Source organism: Gasterosteus aculeatus, chromosome 20 (genome assembly GCF_964276395.1).
Source record: "Gasterosteus aculeatus chromosome 20, fGasAcu3.hap1.1, whole genome shotgun sequence".
NCBI lineage: Eukaryota > Metazoa > Chordata > Actinopteri > Perciformes > Gasterosteidae > Gasterosteus > Gasterosteus aculeatus.
In genome coordinates this window covers 5758088-5777971 of record NC_135707.1, presented here as the reverse complement: position 1 = coordinate 5777971, position 19884 = coordinate 5758088, and the positions used below count along the sequence as shown (strand labels likewise).

General features: G+C 44.1%; 1 protein-coding gene across 18 annotated transcripts in view; it reads right to left on the bottom strand.

Moving 5' to 3' along the window:
• Positions 1-7578: 7578 nt before the first annotated feature.
• Positions 7579-19884, bottom strand: part of cspg5a (chondroitin sulfate proteoglycan 5a) — a 33201-nt gene continuing 20895 nt past the window's right edge. The window contains exons 3-8 of one of the 18 annotated variants that reach the window (XR_013453627.1): positions 19594-19782; positions 16386-16464; positions 15473-15500; positions 13743-13799; positions 11020-11121; positions 7579-8641 (exon numbers count right to left, since the gene is read on the bottom strand). Coding sequence is in view for 16 of the 18 variants with exons in the window: in XM_078094650.1 (XP_077950776.1) it covers positions 8474-8641; positions 13743-13799; positions 16308-16464; positions 19594-19782 (571 nt within the window). In the remaining 2 variants the exon portion in view is untranslated. Of the gene's footprint in view, positions 8642-11019; positions 11122-13742; positions 13800-15472; positions 15501-16307; positions 16465-19593; positions 19783-19884 lie in introns of all 18 variants that reach the window. The other 17 variants (XR_013453628.1, XM_078094654.1, XM_078094660.1 and 14 more) reach the window with 17 other exon arrangements.

The following is a 19884-nucleotide window of genomic DNA, read 5'->3' as shown; positions in this document are numbered from 1 at the left end:
GCAGCTGTCTTAATAGAAGATCTTTGCCTGCACATGGTAACTTCTTCGATGTGTTTCCGTCTTTATTAAATACAGACAACGCCTCCTACCGGTAGTACCCATTACAGGGTGACAACGGAATGAACATCTTTTGATTTTAATTGAACCATTTATTTGGCTTTATATGAAGTCAGCAATGAAGGAAATATTTTCATTTCTATTGTGCCACATTTGGTCTTGAATAAACCTTTAATGCCTACCTCAAAAATCAATGTAGTTTTTGTACTAATTAACATTCTTACCTAAAATCTGCGTGCCAGCATCCACAACATCCTCTTTTGTGCACTTCCTCTAAAACCTCGAGGAATTCTTCTGAGATATTTTGTACCAGGAAACCAAATGTCAACCTCTTGCACACCATCACTTTCCTTTGGCTTTCATATTGATTCATTATCACGTTATTAAGTAGTAAGTCTTTCCCTGTGTTAGAGAACATGTTAAAAACAATAGACGGAAAAAAAAATTCCGTCTGACTTCGCAAAACCCTCCTTTATAACCAATAAATCCTATACAGTATCTTCCTATAAAAGAGGGAATATGGAATCATTGTACTTATAACACAGGAAAAAAGCAGCATTTAGAAATTGAACAAAGGAATAGTTACTAGTCTATATTTTTGAACCATCGGCCTGTGGATTTTTGTTTCTTGTTATTTTCTTCCACTGCACAAGCATCACTGATCGGGGTGCACATCACGGTACGTTTGTGTTGTGTTTCAAGCGTTTAATACAGAGCATTTTTATATTCAGCTCTATTAGAGATAATTTGAAAGTAAACAGGGACATTAGAGCAGCTATAATAGACATAATAACAATGTCTCAAATAACAGCGTGACATCTGCGTACTGCCACAATCAATGTATTTATTGAGTTGTATCGGTAGTTTCACTTACTAAAGCTCTCTGTACCGCTATATTTCAGTATCTAAAGCTGATGATCATTGATGATTGATTCCAACCAAAGTGTAGTACGGCTCGGCATTCAAGCAGAAAATCTTCATAAAATGTAAAGCCAGAACAGCTGTAAACAAACCTGTTTAAAAAAAAATAGAAGATAACATTAACAACTGGTTTTGTTTTGAATCAGCAGATGGCACTGTGTCACTTTTACTGAAAATGTCATACACCAAAAGCACAAATGCAATCAATTTACATTTTATTCTTTAAATACGTTCCATATTTTCCTTACTAAGCTTCCACAAACAAACTTTTAGAAATATCATCCCTGAGCTGCTGCACTGCAGTTCAGCTCAAAATCTGTTTGAGTAATTACACCTGCCTGGATCCTTCCCATCACTGTTGTTTCTGCGTTGCAGTCATATTGCCGAACCTTATTTGTTGGATCCAAAGATACTTCAATATGTAGTATATAGGACTCCACATTTTTTAAAATTAAATAACCCTCTTTTGACACGTCTTTAAAATGTCATTGTAGTGATGCTTTGATAGTTATGTATTTTGCCGCTTCAAGTAACCGATATAAACAGCAGTTAAAGCAATTAAAGCCGAGAGGGAACTTTTACCCATTTTACCCACAAAACAATTATTATCCAGAGCTGTGTTTGTGTCACGTGATGGGAAACAAGTACAACATCCAGTAAATGTCTGGCTCGGTTTTAGTCTTTACTTAGTGGTGTTTAAGCCGCTAAATGTTATTGCACCACTTTTCTCTCTACTATGTCCGTATGCCATTTGGTGCTCGGCACGAAGCATGAATATATATATATCTGTCTGGAATTCTATCAAGAATTTATTAAGGTTATCAGGTCTTTGTCTGTGACAGGGGGGATGAAAGCGCAGAGACTGAACCAGAAAAGTAAAGCGAGAGGCAAAATGCAGAGCTGAAGGTTGGTAAAGACAAATGACATGAGTCATGTGATACTTCAGGTGATGCAACCTTTTAAAATAAAACATAATATTTTGATGCAAAGCTATGAAATACTGGTCAGCGTAACTCCGCAGGTGACCATGTGTGCGCTGCACCCGGGGGTTTTGATCACTAAAAGTATAATTGTATAAATTTCAAGTTCTCTGAATAATAATCTATATGGTAACTCTTTTTGCAGGGATCGATAACGTATCACGTAATAAATATTGAGAGTATCAGAGTACTGATGTGTGAGGAGAGTAATGGAGAACAATCCAGTGGGCTGCCATCGACTAGTCGCTTGGCAAACCGCCTGCTTGCTCTATAAATGTCGGCGCAGACACACAAATGTACAAATTAAACAATCTGTCGTTGTGGTTTTACACTCCTGACTCCTGCTGTGCCTGAAATGTTCCCGAGCGAGACCCCGAGGCTCATTGTCACAATGCAGCAAGGAGAAATGCTCCTCATTCACAATTCATTCATTGGAAAAGGGCATTATTTCTTCATTTTTTCAGAACACCAAAGTCTGATACAGAATATGAACAAATATTTTCAAATAAAACCTTCAACGTTTTGAAAATGGCAACAACTTCTGAAGTTAAAGCATCGTAACAATTGAGCATTTTTTTCCTGAGGTCACCAGTGGCCATTCATGTGTTTTATTCTCATGTATACGTTTTTTGGAACATTTGACAGCTGCCACTTGGTCCATGTTCGTCCCATCCACAGTACCGTACTGTTCCAAGAAAGACACTTTGAACACCTCTGTGGTTTCAACCTGACAAACCACACATATCTCCCTGGGCAACACAACTTGTCCTCGAAAAGGCGCTTCCAGTACACGGTGACCAAGTGCAGCGCGTGCATTCACGAGACGAGCTTCGAGATGACAGCCGGGACGAAGGCATGAATGAGTAGCGCATCACCGCGGGCCGTAGGGGTGCAGGTTCCGCGGCCCGGACCTCTGGTGCCCGTTGATGGCTGAGGCCTGCGGCTGGCGGCTGGCGAGGGGGCCGCAGACTGAGCAGGGCGGCGATGGAGGGTACGAGTCGTCCTCCCACGTCACCCCTCGGCCCTTGGCTCTGCCGGGGGTCCCGACGCGGGGCCCGTTGGCGGCTTGAGGTTCGGGGTTTGGCGTCTTGCAGAGGTAGACGTCGTAGCAGGCAAAAGGGCCCCCGGGGGACCTTAACTTGGTCCCTTTGGGGAGACGGAACTCCAGGTTGATGGTCACCTTACAACGCAGGAATGGAGAATGCATGAACGAATCATCGGGGGGGGGAGACGCACTGACACTTGGGGACGTGGGACGTGTGCAGATCAACAGCTATTTTCTTACGGACAAACAATTATCAACATTTCCTGAAGCCAAACGGTTTGGTGGCATCGCTCTGAACCCGATGCCGAACCAGTCACTCATTCCTACATGGTGCAGAATAGAGAGACAGTGTGTGTCTGTGTGAGTGTGTGTGGGGGGGGGGGGGTACTTCAAAGTAGGATATATGGGTCCTGTTCTGATCAGCAACATTCCTCAGAGCCTCATTAGTAAACTAGACGGTGCCAGAACGATTCATTTAGACTTTACCCCCCCGGCGCCCCCTCCATTGCTCCTCTCCTCTTTCCTCTTGCTTTCACCCCTCCTCTGAAGGCCTTTTTGCTTGTGTGCGTGCATGCGCGTAATTCTGAATTAAGCTGGCTCTGATATGTGTCTCTATATGTTTTGCGTTTTTATATGTGGAACAAAGGACAGATTTAAATGTGAGCATTGTGGGTTAATTCGAGCATTTTCATACGTACGTTTTGCACATATACATGCATGGCTTTCTGTGTGCGTGTGTTTGCCCCCCCCTCCCCCCACACTAATTATCATGCACTACGCATCAGCCAATCACAATGGGCTCTTCGGGATGCCAACACCATCATTCCACCACATCGTCAGCCAATCACCGGCTGCGGATGAATCCCAAGTCCCAGCAGGTTGGACTCGGAGAGAATCTCGACACGCATCCACCATGTTTAATTTACTACATTCTCCATTTTATGACAAATTTCACTTCTACTTCTTTACATTTATCCTGTAAACATCTGAATGGTTCGAGTGTTCCTGCTGCGACTTCTCATGAGAGCGGTCGGACTGGAATTGCAAAAACAATGAGCTCAAAGGCAAATAAACTGACAGGAAGTGCTGCGATGAGGTTTTTTCACGTCCTCTATTTGTGTGTTGAAGAACTACAGCGGACTACTAGTTACTAACATGATAAATTATCATCTCTTAATCTGTTTGTGTGTTTGAGTGTGTGTGTGTGTGTGTGTGTGTGCGTGTGTGTGTGCGTATGAGGAGGCATAGAAACCCAGAGGTCACCGAGTTTGTCGCTCGTCTGCTAAGACTCGAGCATCAGAATGGGTTTCCATGGCAACGATGCCCTCTTCTGTCTGAAGATGCATTAAAATCCCCGGCAGCAGCGGATACGTGAGAATGAAAGACAGAGAGAGGGAGAGAAAGGAGAGAGAGAGAGAGAAAGGAGAGAGAGAGAGAGAGAGAAAGGAAAGGAAAATGTTCACAACGTACACACACACCCACGGAGGGTCAATGTGTCCTTTTGACTGCAGTAATAATGACATCTGGGGCTCACTATGAGGGGCTCACGTTCATGCCTCAAAATTAGTTCTTTTAAAATCTTTCTTTTAAAACTTGATAATCATTCACAAGTTGACAACAATGCTTTGTGATATTTGGCACCTCCTTAATAATTCATAGAAAGCCCTCACAGCAACATTACTATAAAAGTGAGAAGAAGAAAAAAATCTACAGCTTTAGATCCTGTTAATGTTGTGTGTCCTGATTTAAGTTGATATGTAGGTGTACCGCTATCAACAATTATCAGTGTCATCTGATCTTTGCGCAATTTATTTACAATAAGTTGAATTTAAGATACTGTGAGGTTGCAATAAAGAAGCCGTGAAGAAAACAGAGTGTAGCTCTTCCTACAAAACCCCTTTTCTCACTCATTTGGAGTTTAAATGTATTTACCAGAATATTAAAGGAAGGAGACAAGGCGAATACCCGCAGAGATGTTTCACACCAAAGATATCGGCAAAATGAAACGCAAAAAAAAAAGTTCATTGATCCTGCATACACGCCTCACAGTGCAATTTACAGCTTGCTTCAGCGGGTGTGAATGGATGTAACTCGCTCTACTCGCTTCACTTTGCCACATTGCTCTCACAGGGGTGACGGCACCTCCCCCACCCTGCTTCACTTCTTGCTGTCGGTAATGCAATGCCCACTTGTTGCCATGGCGCCACTGGTACTTCTGGGCTTGCTTGTTTCCTTTCATAGGACCCTCCTATAGTGTATGTATGTGTGTGAGTGTGCATGTGTGTGAGTGTGCGTGTGTGTGTGTGTGTGTGTGTGTGTGTGTGTGTGTGTGTGTGTGTGTGGGTGGGTGGGTGCGTTTGAGCATGTGCAATCATGTGCTACTGCATGTGCCAACTTCCACAAGAGTGTGTTTGTGTGTGAGAGGCTGACAGGAATAAAAGAGGGTGATAATCACTGTTACTGCTGTTTTCGTAGCTCGCCTATCCTCAGTTTCCTATTCTTGATGAGTCTTTTCATCTACATACTGGGGGCAAAATTGCCCCCTCCCACCCCGCCGCCCCCAGGTCCTTTTATTCATTTGAAGAAAGAGAAGTGCACCCAGACCTTCCCCTCACCCTCCATCCATCAGCAGCCCTCCACCCTGGGAAGGATCCCCCACAATAACACAGTTTAACCCCTTGCTTTTTCTCAGTGATCCAAAGGAGAAACCCGACAAAGGGCCGGCAACACTGCAGCCTCACGTGAGACCCATTCAAGGTCGTTTATCACATGGGGGAACAGGTGTGTGTGTGTGTTGGCACTTCTATCCTTGTGGGAACTGATTTCTGTGAGGACTGCCTTCGCACGCAAGTGTGCAGGTAAGAAGAAGTGGTTCAGACTCGAGACGCAACACCGGCCCGAGCCGTAGAACATGGGGGAACTGATACTTCAAAACGACGGGACCCCTTTAAGACCTTAGATTACCAATTACTGGAGATTTGATTTAGAATCGTCTTGATTTGAGACTTGACTTGATGAGGCTTCTCATCAAGAAGAAGAGAAAATGTGTGTGTGTGTGAAAGAGAGTGACGGTGAGTATGGGAAGCTGACAGCTGCTTTGAACATGTATGAATGCATGTGTGTGTCTGTGAGTGTGTGTATGTGTCTGTGCGGGTGTGCTCCATTGTGCCAGCTCGGCATCCTGAATGGAACAAAAAGCTCTTTTGAGCAGATCTAAAATATGTGTTGGAGGTGTTTGTGTTTGTTTAGGTGTGTGTGTGTGTGTGTGTGTGTGTGTGTGTGTCATCATATAACTTATTTTCTAAATGTCAAATATTTTTATATTCCCATAAATTAAAAAACTACTAGAGCCACTAATTCTAAATGTAATAAAGTATTCAGATCCATCACTTAGTGAAATCAACAATAAATGAAAGTACTTGCAATGCAGGTAGTTATCTCTATGATAGTGTTTGATAAGTTGGAATGCATGAATGTAGTTTTGTAGAAGAACAAACAAGCATATCATGTAATTACTCAATAAACATAAATCAAACGTGTACTTGAGTAAAGTACTATACCTATTTTATATAATAATTACGCATTTTTATGGGTATTTTATATTGTTTCTTTTGTTTTAGGTGTGTGTCCGTAGTATAAAGATGTATCATGTTGTTTCATATGCTGAATTGGATACCTGATAAACATTCTTTCAATAATAAACTGTTAAAAGAAATTGTGGTGATTAAACTTTTTTTTAGTTTACGTAATTCAATTGTCCAACTGCATTTACCTAAATAGTTTCATGACGTGTGTTTGTGTAGAGTTACACGCACTTCCCACAAAAAATATAAAAGATCTGCAACGCTGCTTCCTGTTTGTGCCACTTTGAAGGCACTTCAAACGACATGTGTCACAAGGATATGTTCCCCTGTTAATAAGGAGCACGGGTTGAAGTGTGAATGTGTTCCGATGGAAACAGCAAAGCATCTCTGCAGGCAGGAAACATGCAGAGGCAGCAGACCGGTACCTGGTGTTTGCCGTCATGCTTTATGTGCTGCGAAAGGGGATTTTCTGACAGTAGAGCAGCTGTCGACTCTGGAGAAGGTCAAACTCAGTCCCGTCGTTTTAAACCATAAAAGCACCTACTGTATTTGAGAGCTTTTGGAGATCCATGTAGATTTATATCTATTGATCGAATCTGTACTGAAAGGTTGCATGGATGTGCTCCACTGTAACCTTCTGGTGTAATAAACTAAATTACTATTGTTGTGTCAGAACCATGTAGTTCAAAAATGCCTGCTGGTTTTGGTGTCGTAAATCCAGGGTTCTTTACCTCTCCACCAAAACACTACGCGGCCTGTGTGATATTTTGATTAGGAATATATGCAACGTGTTAACACAAAAACGGCCATACCGGATGTAAAATAGATTATAATGTGCTAGTGAACTTTAACCTGAGTGTGCATGAGTAAGCAGGGAGACACATTTTTGACAAGGTTGTAAGAAGCTGCATTCAAAAGCCATGCAGAGTGTCGGAGTAGAGGGGGATAAAAGTGGGGCGCCACGCTGAGGAAAACACAGGATCCACAGAGGTCATGTTAAAAAGGTTTATTTCAACAACTGTCTGAATCGCTTATTCTGTTCAAAATCCCAAAAAAGTACAAAAAAACAACAAAAAAACAAATACATCAAAGGATTAGAAATCACATCAATGAAAACCAAGACACATTGTGTTGCTTCTTTTGAAATCAATTCAAGGATTTTTTTTTCTCCAATATTTATACATACTCACTGGATTAGTCAGACAAACATCAAAACCTCTCAGTAGTTTTTATCTTTTTTTTTACAATGACGTTTCACGTACGTTTTAAACTTCTGTATGATTTCTTTCTTTTTACAAAATACACCAATGCAGGCAGGGGAAGGTGTGTGTGTGTGTGTGTGTCTGTGTGTATACATATACGCATGTCTTTGTTTTCATCTTTTCACTGTATGTGCGTGCTTCTTATGTGCGTTTGTATGTATGTGTGCGTGTGTGTGCAGGTTAGAGAGATAAGGGAGAATAAAGTGACAGCGACAAGGGGGAGGGGCAGTGAAACGAGGGGCGTGAGTGGATGTAAGAGGGGGTTGCAAGGCGGCGGCAGGGTGAGATTCGTTGGAAGGGGGGTTACTCTAAGCAGGGGCGCTATTGGCGGCAGCAGTGGTGGTGTTGGTGGTGTTGGTGGTGGTGTACGGTGTGTTTTTTGCAGCAGCAGCCTGGGCCGCTTGGTGGCAGTTTGGCCGTGTTGGAGACGGTTGTCGACCAGGGTTGGTATGCTGGTACGTTGGTTGGCAGGCTGGTTGGTTGGTTGGTTGGTTGACCCGTTGGTGCCCCCGGCACAATTGGACGGGGAGCAGCGGGGGATTGTTGGGGTTGGAGGGAGGTTTGGGGGCGCACCTTTTGTCGTTTTCAGTGTTGTGTCGTCAGGTTGCTGGGCTTGTTTTGTTTTCACATCATGTTGTTCTGCAGTGAGTTTACCTCCGAGGAGTTCTCCTCGCCCAGGACCTTGTGGTTCTCGTGTTTGGGGGTCAGGGAGTTGTGGATGTTGAGGGAGTCGTCCTCCTTGGGCGCGGCCTTCACCGGGTCCTCCAGCTTGTTCTGGGAATTAGGATCGTCCTACCCAGGCGAGAGGCGGAGGCACAGGTGGAGGTGGAAGGAAGAAAGTACAGTTAGAACCACAACAAACTATCGCATGTTCACGTGCAACTTTGAACCTGCAAGGTGCAAAAACTGCAAAAACCTTTTTTTTATTTTTAAGCCTCCGGAGGAAACTCAATCATTCCGATGGGTTTCCTCCAACGCAACGTTCATCTTTGTGGAAAGCCACCACATCAATATTGGACGATTCTGCACCTCACAATTCAAGTCCTTCCTTGCATTCAATGACAGATCAGGAAGCAATATGTCCTTAATGGAAGGAGGCAAATAAGTAAAGAGGGTTTTGATGCAGAAGAGCAAAGTACTCATCCTATCAGAGACCTGCAATTTGTCCTATTATTAACTGCTACGACGATGCTTTTATCACTATAATCCAGTTCTTTTCCCAACCCACAAACCTACCTTTGTTGACAGGGGCAGGTATTAAGCATCGGACATAGGAGTCGTTGTTATTTAATGTAATTCAGATGTTTTTTGCAGAATTGCCCAACATTGACCTTGTGACTTAAGATAACGAAGACGACCTTTGGCTCTTCTGTAGAAGCATGAATTTCATGCACTTCCACCGTCATGCTTTAAAGAACCACACCAGTGTCTATGTACTGCGTTCCAGTCAACTGGGAGGCAGAACTTTCCCAGTTCAAATGACTGACTGTGGTCAGTACACACACTTTATTTCCCCTGAAGATAAACTTGCCATATACTACTTATGATGTTAATTAAAGAGATGACTTTTGGTTGATGGGGAACCATTTACAATGAGCGCTTCCTTTGTTGCATGATGCAGCAGAAGCTCATTCTTTGAAATGTAAACACGCGCATCTATTATTCTATCATTCATATTCATAGCGTTTGGTTCCCATTCATTTCTGAAGAGTGTGAAAATCAAAGAGGAGATTTATAAAAAAAATGTTGGTTTCGTATTGTCTTTCAGATATATTCTTTTATATATAAGACAATTTGACATGTTACAGTAGAAAAGGCCCAGGTGTTAAACAGGGCTGATCCCATTCAGCATTCATAGGAATAAATATCTCATGAATAAATTTGAGTCATATTAATTTCAAAAACAACTTTCTTAATTTTTTTTCCTCAGTATACATTGTAAGCATGAGTTTAGGGTCTCAATCTCCAGTTTCAAGTCGCTTTTCAATCCAGCATGATTTTCATTTTGTAAATGATGGACCCTTTAGCCTCAGAGCACAAAGCAGAGGATGCTTCAGGACGGGCCGTAAATCTTTGAACTCAAGGCTTCATGGCGTTAGTCCACCAACCGATAGGTAACGCAGTGATGACTCGATCCACTTTGTACACACAGTCTACGGCTGCAGGCCTCGTAGAGAAAACATGCTTCAGTTTAACGGAACAATTCTACAGGAACACCTGTACTTTCACAGATCTAAATATCTGCTTTCAAGAAGACTTTTAGGAGTCCTTAAAAAAAGAACAGAACATGAAGGATATCGGGCCTGGTTTCTAAAACAGCAGCATTGTCTGAAGATGTTGAGAATCGTTGATTTGTCACAAAAGGGCCTAAAACACTGGTATGATCCTTTAGAGACCGCCAGGATGCAGCAACAAGTGCAATCAAATATTCAACTCGACGAAAGTTGCAGCTTTTGCATTTTTACATCAAGCAAAACCAGTTTCCGGTAGCAGCCATTTCAGATGTTTGGAGGCATCGCTGTTTTCATGCTCCACTGGCAGGTTACGTTTGGTTGAGGACACAGTGAGGTGAGCTGCATGAGCGACATACCTCCCCTCCCAACCCCCCCCCCCCCCACCCCCCCCCTCTGCTTTCAGGCAACCCGGGAAGCGCATGCACATCCACATGCATCAATATGCCCCCCTCCCCGTACAGCAGCGATCGCTCAATGCAGACCTCCTCCTGCTTCACCTCCTCATGGAATTTACCTTCCCAAAAGAAAAACAAAAGAGAAATAAACTCTCTCCATCATGGTACCACCGTCATACATACCCTAGGCAGTCGCTGGGGGGGGAACAAAAATAAATACGCTTTTTTTTTAAAGAGCTCAATCCAATCCATCTGAATTTAATTAAGGTCAGAGGGAAGAAATTGATTGCAAGTCCATTACAGCGCGGCTTCTCAGCCTCTTATCCCCATTAATATTGCATGGCGTCATCGACACGAGGCATCCTGGGGCGCCCGTCACACACACACACCCTTTACAGAGACGTCTGTCGAGAAGGACACATTCATTCGGACACACACGACCCGAGGGCCCTTTGCCATTAGCAGACACGCACCTAATTGAATGTTTTTGCGTTTGAATTCAATGGCACTTTCAGAAAGGAAGAGCAGTGAGAGCATTTACCCGCTGGCTGCTGGCCTAGATAGTAACTTCAGGCAGGACGTGTGGATACGTCACTTCCATGGTTACGGGATAGGGGCCCTCTGTCCTCCCGTCAGCGTGAAACTGGAAAATGTTTTACGTTTATTTTGCGAAGGTTGAGGGTGGGTGGGGGAGCACGGGCAGTGGGCGGGGGGCACATACCACGGGGACTTTAGAGCGGGTGTCATTTCGAAAAGGAAGTAGGAACAGAGATAAAACAGGGTTTTGATGGTGATGATGATGGAGGCACACGGACGGCTCCTAATGTCCTTTTAGCGTTTTCATTGGGCTGGTGAGAGTGGATTTGCTTAAACAGTATATCAAATACTTGACCTGCGTTACCTCAACGCTGTATTTCTCTCATGCCTTAACGATGATACAATAGAAAAACATTTTTTAGTGAAGTAAAGGGCTGAGTGTCATTCAAAAAATCTCATTCTCACTACCTCACAGAGACAGCTGAGCTCTTTCTATTACTCTTCTCTTAGATGAAGATTTTTTTTAATTCTTCGTTCCCTACGGAGGTTTTCTTTAGAGTTAAAGGTTACACCGGTTCAGTAATTGATGTAGAAATGGAAATTTTGTGGGTGAGGAATTCCTTTTTTAGGTGCTTTGTCACCAATAACTCAGCATAATAACATAAATGAATAAGAAGCGTTAGGATTCATACCAGAAGGGAAAACATGTCTGCAATCTGTTAACTGGTATATATATTTTACATGAGATTAAAGCATCTATCTAGTGAAATGCCCAGTGGTGTTTGTGCGTCTTGTTGGATTAAAAGAGTCTGGATCAGTATACTTCTTCAGCTCGCTGCATGCTGCTGAGTAAATATGTTTTGGATTTATATTGTTTTGTGACACGTCTGTGTCTGTTAGCTTTAGTGTTTGTTTTTCATGCTCGGGTGCAAAAGCTTCACATTAGAATATTTGCACTGGTATGTGTGTGAGTTAATATTAGCCCCGATGCACCGCTCTCTCCGTGCATGTGTTTATATACTGGTTTGTGGTTTGTTTGTGTTGACATATTGGCTCTTTTTCCATTTTTCCTACATTTGTGTGTTTGCATTTCGTGTGCATGTATGTGTGACAGGGAAGAGCAATAAGGAGACGAGGGGGACCAGTCAGGATTTATGGTTGTGGGACTGGCACAAAAATGGATCTCAAACTGGGAGTTTATGAAGGACACATCTGTGTGAATAGCTCCATTGATAACATCTGGACATAACGTGTGTTACCAGATAATACGCAAGTTTATCATTGTAGGAGAGTATTGTGTATTGTGCAACTCGAAGGCTGTTCCTTCTTTGAACAAACTGTTTGCTTGGTAAACAGCGAAAGCCACAGTGCTGCTTATGATGACCACAGAAAACCTACAGAAAACCGCCACGTTTCAAAGACCAAAGAATAAAAATGTCATACATCTGCACACTTAGTTATCTCTCTTAAGTGTTTCACCGGAAAAGCACAAAAAAAAATGAGAGACAGAGAAGAACTCACACTATTTAATAGCTTGGTCCCAGTACTTTATGTTCTCACTACATAAAGAATGAACATTTTTAAATTAGGGGGAAACTTTAATTAATTGCTAAATATATAAATCTACCTTTCAGCGAGAGCAGATTCAGCCGATGGAAATAAGGTCCTTTGGGAGATTCATTTTCTGTACTGAATTTATTTAATATCAACAAAACACAATCCCATTTCAGCGTAGAGCTGCAGTGGAAACCATGTGGCCGGTCAAAATAGAGGACAAGAGGGTTCAATCTACCACAGCGAATCGAACAGAACGCGTTTCTATAACCGCTGGGAAACAGAACTGCTTTTTGTGGTATTGTTAGGAAAAGACTGGCGTGTGTGTTTGTGTTTTTGTGTGTGCAGGTCGGCTGCGTGTGTGTGTGTATGGGTCAATTTCTCTGTAAATGCTTCTTTGTGTTCGTGTGGATGTGCGTGTGTACGTTGTCTGGACTTAAATCAAGGTCCTCACAAGGTCGTCGGTTTTGTGCCGTTTTTTTGCTTCATGTCTGTTTGTGATTGGATTGTAATTTTACCACATGATCGTCATCTTCAATGTGTATTAAAGGATGATTGAACTATTTATTTTTTTGCACTTCTGTGTCTTTTTGGGTGACAGACGGCTGACCTGTTGCATTGTAGACCCAACTTGAGTCCTTACAGCTTTATTTTACCGATTTGACTCATTACAAGAGACGGCATTTGTAAGATCCCACTGCACGCAAAGTAAAAAAGGCCGAGGGGAGAAGTCTCCGATGCAGCTGTCAATCAATGCTCAGGAAGCTCATAACCTCCAATGCAAAGGACACGTCACGGCATCGGATACGCTTCTCGGAAACATTTGAGGTTGAGAAATAAATGAATGGGCTATTTTGTTTTAGAATTCAGCGTAGTTGGAATGTTTCAAATGCCAGTAGGAGCACTACGCTGACAATACTCAGCTCTGAGTGGTGGCCGATTGTGTGGGGATCTGTGTCTCGTCTTGATTTCGTGACGTTTTATATATTTTTATATTTACCTATTTTGGCGGTGGGGGGTACAACTCAGATGGGTCCACTGAGAGTTGAGAGACGGTGATTGACAGGGCCACAGTAACAATGAGAGAGCTGTTTGGGTAGGTGAGAGAAGAGGTGGGGGTGGGGGGAGGTAGGGGGGGAGCGGCACTATCTGACATTTGGGATTAGGTCTTACCTCGCAGTCGGACTCCTCTTTGGTCTTACACTCCCAGGTGTATCTGCTCATGGTTTTCTAAGAGGGAGGGGGATGGGGCAAAGGGTTATACTCCTCAAAACCATACAAGGCATCCTCAGAGAAAGACAGAGACAGAGAGAGAGAAAGAGAGAGCGAGGGAGGACGAGGAGAGACTCATCGATGTGGACGGAGAGAAAGAAGACGTGTGGGAGACGATACGGAGAATTTAAGTAGCGAGAGAGAGGAGGCAGACAGGAAGAGAAGCAGACAGATAAAATAGACAAGAGAGAGATCGAGAGTTGGAGACCAAACGTGGGAGAGACTAAACTTCCTCTCAGACGTGATATTCTCAGCTGGACGCAGACTCTCTGTCCCATATTAGCACAGTACATACAGGTTTGGATACTTCTGGATGGGGACAACCGTCTTGACACAGACGCTGGGCTATTAGTCAGGAAGGGAATTGAGGTTATTTGATTTATTGGCGGTGTTTTTGTTGGCTTTTTTGTGTGTGTGTGTTGGGGGGAGGGGGGGAGGGTTTTGGTTTGGTGGAAACCGTTATGTCTAAAATGAGTTGTGTAAGTGGCTGGAAGATGTTTTAGAAAGTCAATCCGGGCTGAATAGTAGTCGGAAATCTTTTTTTGTTTGTTGAGGAGTGTGCCTTTTGTGGACTGTGCTTAAGAAAGAGTTACCGCCAAAAACTGTCTCACCAAATGGATCACTAGGGTTGAGGTTTGATACCATTTTATGAAATTTATCGAATCTATTTAATTTTAGCTTTCATCATGTTTGTTTCAGATTGTTAATCTAATCTTTTAGTCGTCTGTAGAAAGGTGACGCCAACCTTCACGCACCTAAGCCTTCATGGACCATTTGCTCCACATGCTGTTGGTCTGGATTCTTCATTCATATTTTAAAAAGTTACTGGAAGTATCAATGTTAACAGATTACAGCTGATATACAATTTGTTGAAAGCAAACCCAACGCTATTTGTTACAAAAAGGTAACCTGCAGTTTTTTTGAACTTAAGTTCATTCAGTTGCTGCGAAACACACAGAGTCAGTTTTCCTTCCTCATAAAACATTTGCAAAACTGCATTGTTCGCAAGCTCGCTATCTTCTTGCCTTCCTGGGCAGCACAAATGTGTTTTATTGACTTGCAAGTGCCGAAACATACCAAAAGTATTTACGACTACTATATTCCGTCCAGAGGATGACTCCGTTTTTTAGGGGGCTGTGAAAGGTGTTGCGTTAGGAAGTTGACCTTTTTTTAAAGATGTTATTCGGAGGTGATGATGGAAGTTTTTTGTAATCCCTTCAGGATTTCTTGTCTCTCAGGGTAGTGAAAATGGTATTTGGTAGAGTGGGCGAGGCCTCTAAAGGAAATTGAGTTAAAATGAGAGTTACAGAGAAACGACTAGTAGCTGCAGCGTCACAGGTGAACAGAACTACTGATGGAGCTGTTAGAGGGTGGTACCAAATCCTGAAAACCCCTGGAAAACAAATCAAAACAAACTCAAAGTGAGTTGTAGCGCTCGAACTACCCATGCCGCTACAACGATAGCGCAGCCGCTACTAGCTACCCATGCTTCAGTTAGTGAGGCACCTGTCGGCTCTCGGGCCGCTGCAAGTAGGGGAAGGTGGGGGTGGGGGGAGGGGTTGCATCCCAGGTGTTTATCCTGATCACCCCAACCATTTCTCCCAAATATATACCCCACACCTCTAGCTTACCTGTATGTGGCATCAATCCTTTCCCTGCCTCCCCCCCGGAAACAAACAAACAAACAAAATGAACCATTTTGGACCAATTGTGGCAGCCCCGCTCACCTCCCCCACCTCCCCTTTTCAGGATAAACAGGTTAATACAGATTTGCAAAAACAAATAGCGAAGCGGAGCCGCTACGGCTGACATGACCACTGGGATGGCGCATGTCGGCGAGAGAGCAGGGATGCCATGACACACCGATGCAAAAGGTGATCGGAGAGAGAGAGCAGGTTAGAAAGGGACGGGGTGGGAGGGTCGCAGTGAAGGATTGTGGGAGTTTTCTCTTGGAAGGGGGCTCAAGTTTAAGCAGGGGCGGTTTGTTATCTGCACTGTGAGAGCCGTCCGTAAATGTTCAGTCTGTAGGCTTTGAGGGGGGAATTTAACCTCTAACCTCGGCTGCTCCAATTTATTATGAGCAGTTAAGAAATGTGTCAATGGTTAAATTGGTTTTAAAAAACAAGGCCTTCTATATATGGTTATATCCTGATATAACACATAAAATATTTTTAGATATTTAGATGAAAGTATAAAAACCACTCAAATGTGTATAATATTATACAGTGGACATCATGTGGTTTTATTTCTCATCCCTTTGGATCACCGCCATTCGCTACTTGAGAAAACTCCCGCCATCCTTTGCCCCGCTCCGACCTCGCCCACCCGCCCGTCCTGAGCGTTGCACACCTATCAGAGACTACTCATGCCCATGCATTAGGAGGGGAGTCAGGGGGCACCGGGCAGGGTTTGCAAGGGGGAGATGCAGAAAAAAGGGGTGAGAGAGAGAGGCGAGAACCACGTTACCTGACAGATAATGTTATCATAGTAAGCCAATGCACGGGCATGAGGGACGTTAGGAGGGGTGTCGCACAGTTTCCTTACATTTGGGTGGGAGCCCTCAGCGATGGTGGACAGCGAGAAATTATCATTGTGCTGCTCCGATGAAGGCCGGTACTTACTGCTGGGTGTCGGAGGATGGAAGGGGGGGTGGGGGGGGGGGGGGGGTGATGGTGGAGATGAAGATGGGTGAAAAGTGGAGAAGGATTCAATATGAACAAAAAACAGAATTTGGAGGAAAGGATGAAAGGACGATGATGAGCAGAAGGACGAGACAAGGGAACGAGATGACGCAAAAGATTTTGGGGAAGATAGGGAGGAGGACAGGGAGACGCACGTGGCATTGACATGTGGGGATTCACAAGAACCCAACGGGTAGACGTCGAGGAGACGGAAACAGACAAGTGAAGAGACAGTGACACAAAATGGAACCCAGTAGAAGAGAGGGAGGACAAGCAGGGCAAGAAAAGGACAAATTTAGGGGGAAAAGATTACATTATTGAAGTAAAGACAAACAAACGGGGGAAAAAAAGAAAGGAGGGGGGAGAAAAAAAAAGCAATAAGCAGCATTAGTCACAGACGGAAAGTTTTCCAAGAAACAAGACATTGTATCTGTGATGCAACAGACTAATAAAATAAAACAACCGTGAGACCCGGACCTCTCAGTGTTATACGCATAATGTAGAAACATCTCTGATGATGTGTGCGCTACAGATACAGACTCTTCCCTCAGCTGAGGTTTGTTCACCTAAAACAGTGGAAATAAAACACCGAACAGGCGGAACGCATTCAAAAGGCATTAAAAAGCGATCCAAATGAGCTAAAAAGACCACTAAGGGAAGTTAGTTCAGAGGTGTAACAGCTTTTGCTTTGCGATACCCGGATACACAGATTCGAACATTATCTGAATAATGTCGCTCAAGGTTTGTACGCACAACGCGTACAACACAACGAAAGGCTGATAATCACAGGGGAGAAACTATTCGCAGTATTCCGTAACAGACGCAGGTGTTCCTTTCACCTCCTCGCAGGTACATGTTCGCAGTCACACTGATCTCTCCCCGTAGTCGTACAAACCCTTACTTAAACGTCTCGCTGTGCCTCTCCCCCTCCTCCCTTCACCTCGCCGTCACATCCAGAGTCAAAGAGCCCGCCATCTACTTCCTACCCACAAAAAAAAAAGCGCCATTTCTCTGATCTTCACTCGAGTTCCATATTAATATTTCATGAACATTGTGACAATCAAAGGCGACGAGAGAGGGAGACCGACAGAGATCGTGTTCTCCCTTCTCCACTTGTGATCTCAAAGTTGAGCGACACCTTTGGACTCTTCCAATCCCAATCTCAACTCAAATATAGTTGTCTCATGACACGTTCCATGTGGGGAAGGTCTAGACCGTATACTCGTAAACATTCCCCCTAAGGTGGCAAAGAAGAACAAGAAGAAACCTGAAAGTGAACCTGGATGCATGTAACTGATCGACTGATCGACCAGCTAGGAAGGAATAGTCCCTCACACGACATCAGGCGCCAACGTCCAATTTAATCAGGTGCCTAACAGAAAACGTCAGTAGTGGCGTTAGATAAAAATCAATACAAAAATGCTTTTTACATTTACATGAAACAGATTCATGTCTTTGTTTTAACAGCTGGAATGAGAGATTCCTCCCTCCTCTTCCTCATCTTTGACCAGGGTGTGGGGTCCAATCGCGACTGCGGCAGAGAGACGCAGCGGCCGCGATTAATTGCAGCAGATGGGGGAGTGTGGGCGTCTCAGTATTCATCAGCCGTCATACACACACACACACACACGCACACGCACGTACGCACACACACACTCTTCTGAATGTGAGATTCTTTCCTCTAATAGCTCTCTTATTCCTTTCTTCTCCACTCTTCTCCTGCAACAGTTTCTCCCTGACTCCCCCCCATCCCATCCTCCCCCGTTTCATTCTGCTCTCCTTTCTTTTACTCCTGTCTTCTGTTACCCTCTTCCTCCTCCTCCTCCTCCTCCTCCTTTCTGCTCTTTGATTTCTTTTAAGCCGACCACTTGATGAGGCTGTGTTGTCTCTTTCATGCTCCACACTGCCCATAAACACACACACACACACACACACACACACACACACAGCCCTCGGGTCGCACAGCTGTATGTAGGTCAACTCCACCTCCCCCTGTTTCTCCCTCCCTCCCTCCCTCCTCCTGTTCAGACTGCCCTACTTTCAGCTGGGTCCAGAGTACCAATGACATCACCCTTTTCTCCTTTTTTCTCTCAAAATATCTGCGAGCGAGGCTTCTACTGACTGCACCGTTCTTCCTCCTCGCCCTCCTCATCCTCACCATCCATAATTTCCTCCACCACGTCAAGCGTGACAACCTTCCCTTCGTGGGGCTAAACGCAGTCGCAGGATCTGCCGTGCAGAATTCAGTCCTCCGCTTCACGTCCGAGGACGCTCGATCGCCGGGGCTGCTGCTCATCCGCGGCGGCGCTGTTGCTAGGGAGACCAATGTTGAGATGCCGGCGAAGGCAATGCCGAGCCGAAGCCCCTCCCCTCCGCACAGCCCCCTTTAAACATTCAATCCAACCCTTCAATCCGTCTGTCACTCTCGTGGTCATCTTTTCTTTAATAAATATTGCCTCCACCTCCCACTCAGCCACACAAAGACAGGATTTTTAGGTTTCTTCAAACCAGTTTCTGCGCTTGATGGCACATTTGCTAGAATTATGATATCATATCAAATACGTGACAGTTAACAGTTAACAGCACTTTTTTATGCCAATCAACATTCATGGAGGTTAATCTTAAAAAACGCCTGAGGGATGATTATTATTTTCACATTAATACATTATCTCCATCCTCACATCATCATTTATGTCTATTGTTACCTTAAAACAAGTTAAGAATTAACTTAAAGTTACGATTGGGTGTCAAAAGAAGATCAAAAGAAGAAGAAGGCGGCAGAGAGCAAAGGAAGGATGGTATTTTTTATCAATTGCAAACACTAGAAAATGTCCTCAGATGAAGCAGATCATTTCCTCATCATGTGACCCCTGTTAAGTCATCCCAAACTCCCGTTCAGGTAACACGTAAGATTAAGAGTCTAAATTGCAGATAGAGCATGAGCTCAAGGTTTATCCCCCATAATGTGATGAAATATCCACATAATTCAAGGCTTTCTCTGTAAACAGGCGTGAATAAAGCCTCCTGTCAAAGAACCAACCAACTTCAGACATCCCTTCGCCCAAACTCACCTGCGCTTGCGTAGCTTCTTGTTCTCCGTCTTGAGCACGTGAAGCTTCTTGGCGAAGCACACGATGATCATGAAGAGCAGCAGGACCACCAAGGCCGAGGCGCCCACGGCCAGACACATCACCTGGAACTCGGTCGCCACCGAATCGCAGCGTGCGCCCTTGTGCCAGATGTAATCCTGGACGTTACATCTGATGGAGACGGGGACGGGGGACGGGGGACGGGGGGGTAGAGGACAGGACAGGTGAGATAGGGATGGTTTTGGGAGGAATCAGAGAGGACGAGGGGTGTGA